Source organism: Atta colombica, unplaced genomic scaffold, assembly GCF_001594045.1.
Source record: "Atta colombica isolate Treedump-2 unplaced genomic scaffold, Acol1.0 scaffold150, whole genome shotgun sequence".
NCBI lineage: Eukaryota > Metazoa > Arthropoda > Insecta > Hymenoptera > Formicidae > Atta > Atta colombica.
Window position 1 is genome coordinate 2,146,202 of NW_017259240.1, and position 3,269 is coordinate 2,149,470.

The following is a 3,269-nucleotide window of genomic DNA, read 5'->3' on the forward strand; positions in this document are numbered from 1 at the left end:
TATATTTCTTTTATAAAAACATTTATTTTGTAAAATAAGAATTTATTTAAAAAAAAAAGTTAATTGATGAAAAAATATTTAGATTAGATATATATTTTAATAATATAAAAAAATGAATCAACGAAGTTAAATGAGATGTTATATATTGGGTACATTTTTCAGCATTTTCCGGTGGTGAAGTCGGTTTGGCCATCACACAGATAATGGCAATGACCGGAATGATTCAATGGGGGATGCGACAGAGCGCGGAGGTAGCAAATCAGATGATGGCAGTAGAACGTGTACTCGAATACATTCAACTTCCGGCAGAATCGAATCTAAGAGACCGGGGAGCGTATGTGAAGAAAAAGGACAAGCATGTAGCGCTATCGTCCAATGTTCCCGAAACTTGGCCCGACCAGGGTTGCGTCAAGTTCATGAATGTCTATATGCGTTACTCTGACGAAGACCCACTCGCTCTTAAGGACCTAAACATAGTGATTTATCCTGGAGAGAAGGTATGAAAATTTTGCGCAAAAAATTTTATAGAAACAAACGAGAAAAAAGAGAGTGGAAAATTTTATTTTAAAAGAGAATCTTATAGGAGAATCTTAAATTTTACAGGATTCTCTGGAGATATTTGAAAAAGTGCTGTGATTTTTTTTAAGATAAATTTTATTAAACATTAAAAAATTATATAAAAAAGGATTGATAGAAAATATATAAAGCTTAAACTTTTTAAATTTTATTTAATTTTATTTAATTTATTTGGAGTTTTATCATACATGTACAAAAAGAATGATGTAAAAAAAGAAAATTATATATAAACAAAGTGTCTTAAGATCGCAAATATGAATACAAAATTGAGTAACTAAAGCACAACGATCTAAGAAAATTACATTCGTTAATATGAAGATGTTTGTGAAAAATAATTTAAATGTTTTAAAAATAATAAAATTATTATACACAGATTGGTATCGTGGGAAGAACAGGCGCCGGAAAATCGTCACTGATATCAGCATTGTTCCGATTGGCAAAAGTGGAGGGAATCATCGAGATTGATGGCGTGGACACGGGTTTGATAGCCTTGGAGGACTTGCGACGCAAAATATCCATCATCCCTCAGGATCCCGTTTTGTTCTCAGGTACTCTGAGACGTAATTTAGATCCTTTCGACGAATTTCCCGACACGGATTTATGGGAGGCACTTGAAGAGGTTCGAATGATTCCTAATTTAAAAATAGATCTGTGCTTAATCGAAACCGTAACGCTCAAAGGTTTCGACATTTTAACTCCAAAGACCATCTTGAAATCCTAAATTCCAAAGATTGGAAAATTCTGAGTCTCATAATGATGAACTCTCATTAATTTTTAAGTCACATTATGGTTTTATAATTATTAAATAATTATGAACTTTTTATATTATCTTATAATTCCGTTTAACGTATTTCAGGTTGAGCTAAAAGAAACGGTTGTTACTATCGGAAATGGCTTGGGAAGTCGCGTGTTTGACAGAGGAAGCAATTATAGCGTTGGACAGAGACAGTTGGTATGCTTAGCGAGAGCTATCCTGAGAAACAATCGTATATTGATGCTGGATGAGGCGACTGCGAACGTAGATCCACATACCGACGCGTTAATTCAAAGGACTATTAGGAAAAAATTCGCGACATGTACTATGCTCACAGTGGCGCATCGACTAAATACTATAATGGACAGCGACAAGGTTTTGGTGATGGATAAGGGTTGTATGGTTGTAAGTATAGTTTTTTGTTAATTTCTTCAATTTTTACGATAATTTGAAAGCTTGCTTGGATCCTCCAAATATCAAATCTTCATATTTTAAGATCCGAGCGTTTGAGAATAATATTTTGGAGTTTAAAGAAGCCTTTATTTAAAAACATCTTTATATTATTTTCTTTTTATTTTCTGTTATCAACTTGAAAATATTTTATTCAAAAAAATGAACAAATTTATTGATCCCAGTAAATGATTAAAAAATTTTTAATATAATTTGCCAAAATTTCTGTATAAATATTATAATTTTTTTAAAAAAATTTTTAGATTTTTTTTTATACGAATTAGAATAATTTTACGAGAAAAAATGTTAAAAAAATACTCATCTCTTTTTTAAAATTCTTTATATGTATAAATCCTAAAATAGTCTAACAATATTCTATAATTTCCGAAGAAAACTTATAAAATATAAAACAGTTTAAAATAAAAATTGTTAAAAAAAAATTTGCATAAATTAAAAATATGAAAAATTCTTAAAAATGCTGTTAAAATTTTTTAAAAAATGTTAATTATTATTTTTAACTCATCACGTATAGATGCAGAATTGCGATTTACATTTAATAATATCAACATAATTACGATAATTTCATTATTAAATCGTAATTCTGTCTATTGTTTTGTAGGAATACGATCATCCTCACATATTACTGAAAAACAGTTATAATCAGTTTAGTTCGTTAGTAAAAGAGACTGGTCCAGATATGTTCGATCAACTAGTCAAGGTGGCGAAGCAGGCCTATGTAGACAAGTATGGAGAAACGTGACGAAGTGTAAATGAATTCTGATATGTTCTTTTGTTAAAGCTAAATTTTTCAAGATGGAAGCGGATTACTTAATGTGTCTAGTATACTTATGATGTAGACGATATATAGAGCATACAGAAGGGCGCATGTAGACAAATGTTTGTACATTTCTGTAAGACCAAAGGATATATTGTATATCTTTCTTCGCGACATCATGATATTTTCATTAAGTATCATAACGTTGTGATGCAGCGTGACATGCTTCTACAAAATTATATTTTTGTATCGTTTTTAATAAGATTACAGGGAAAGCATTCCCTTGCCGTAATATCTAGTGCAAGTTTCTGCCGTGAATTAAGTTTCGTAACATTGTTATATATTTTTTTCTACTCTACTATTACAAAAATTACGAATATACTTCATTCTTGTGATAAAGCGAATACATACTTCATCAATCAAGAACTGAGCCAGTGAGATGTAGCGTAATTTAGCATAAACATGAAATTGTAAGATAATATTCACGCACACATAATAACTTGCTGTGATCTCTACCAATATCCATCATATACGTGCTTCCAGCCGCAAAAGAGCTTATAAGAACCATAGACGATTTTGGAGAAACTAAAATTGCGATACAATTTTTATTGAGTAAATTTTATAAAAAATAAATTAAATTATATATGAATCTGAGAGAAGTGAAGTATATATAACGTCAATTCATATTTTTTTATTTATATAAATTATATATAT

General features: G+C 30.0%; 1 protein-coding gene across 1 annotated transcript in view; it reads left to right on the forward strand.

Moving 5' to 3' along the window:
• LOC108685349 (multidrug resistance-associated protein 4-like) overlaps positions 1–3,134 on the forward strand; it is a 22,006-nt gene extending 18,872 nt beyond the window's left edge. Inside the window, exons 13-16 of the mRNA XM_018190096.1 lie at positions 163–497; positions 950–1,195; positions 1,433–1,735; positions 2,400–3,134. Of these exons, the coding sequence (XP_018045585.1) occupies positions 163–497; positions 950–1,195; positions 1,433–1,735; positions 2,400–2,540 (1,025 nt within the window). The 3' untranslated portion in view covers positions 2,541–3,134. The remainder of the gene's footprint in view (positions 1–162; positions 498–949; positions 1,196–1,432; positions 1,736–2,399) is intronic.
• Positions 3,135–3,269: the final 135 nt, after the last annotated feature.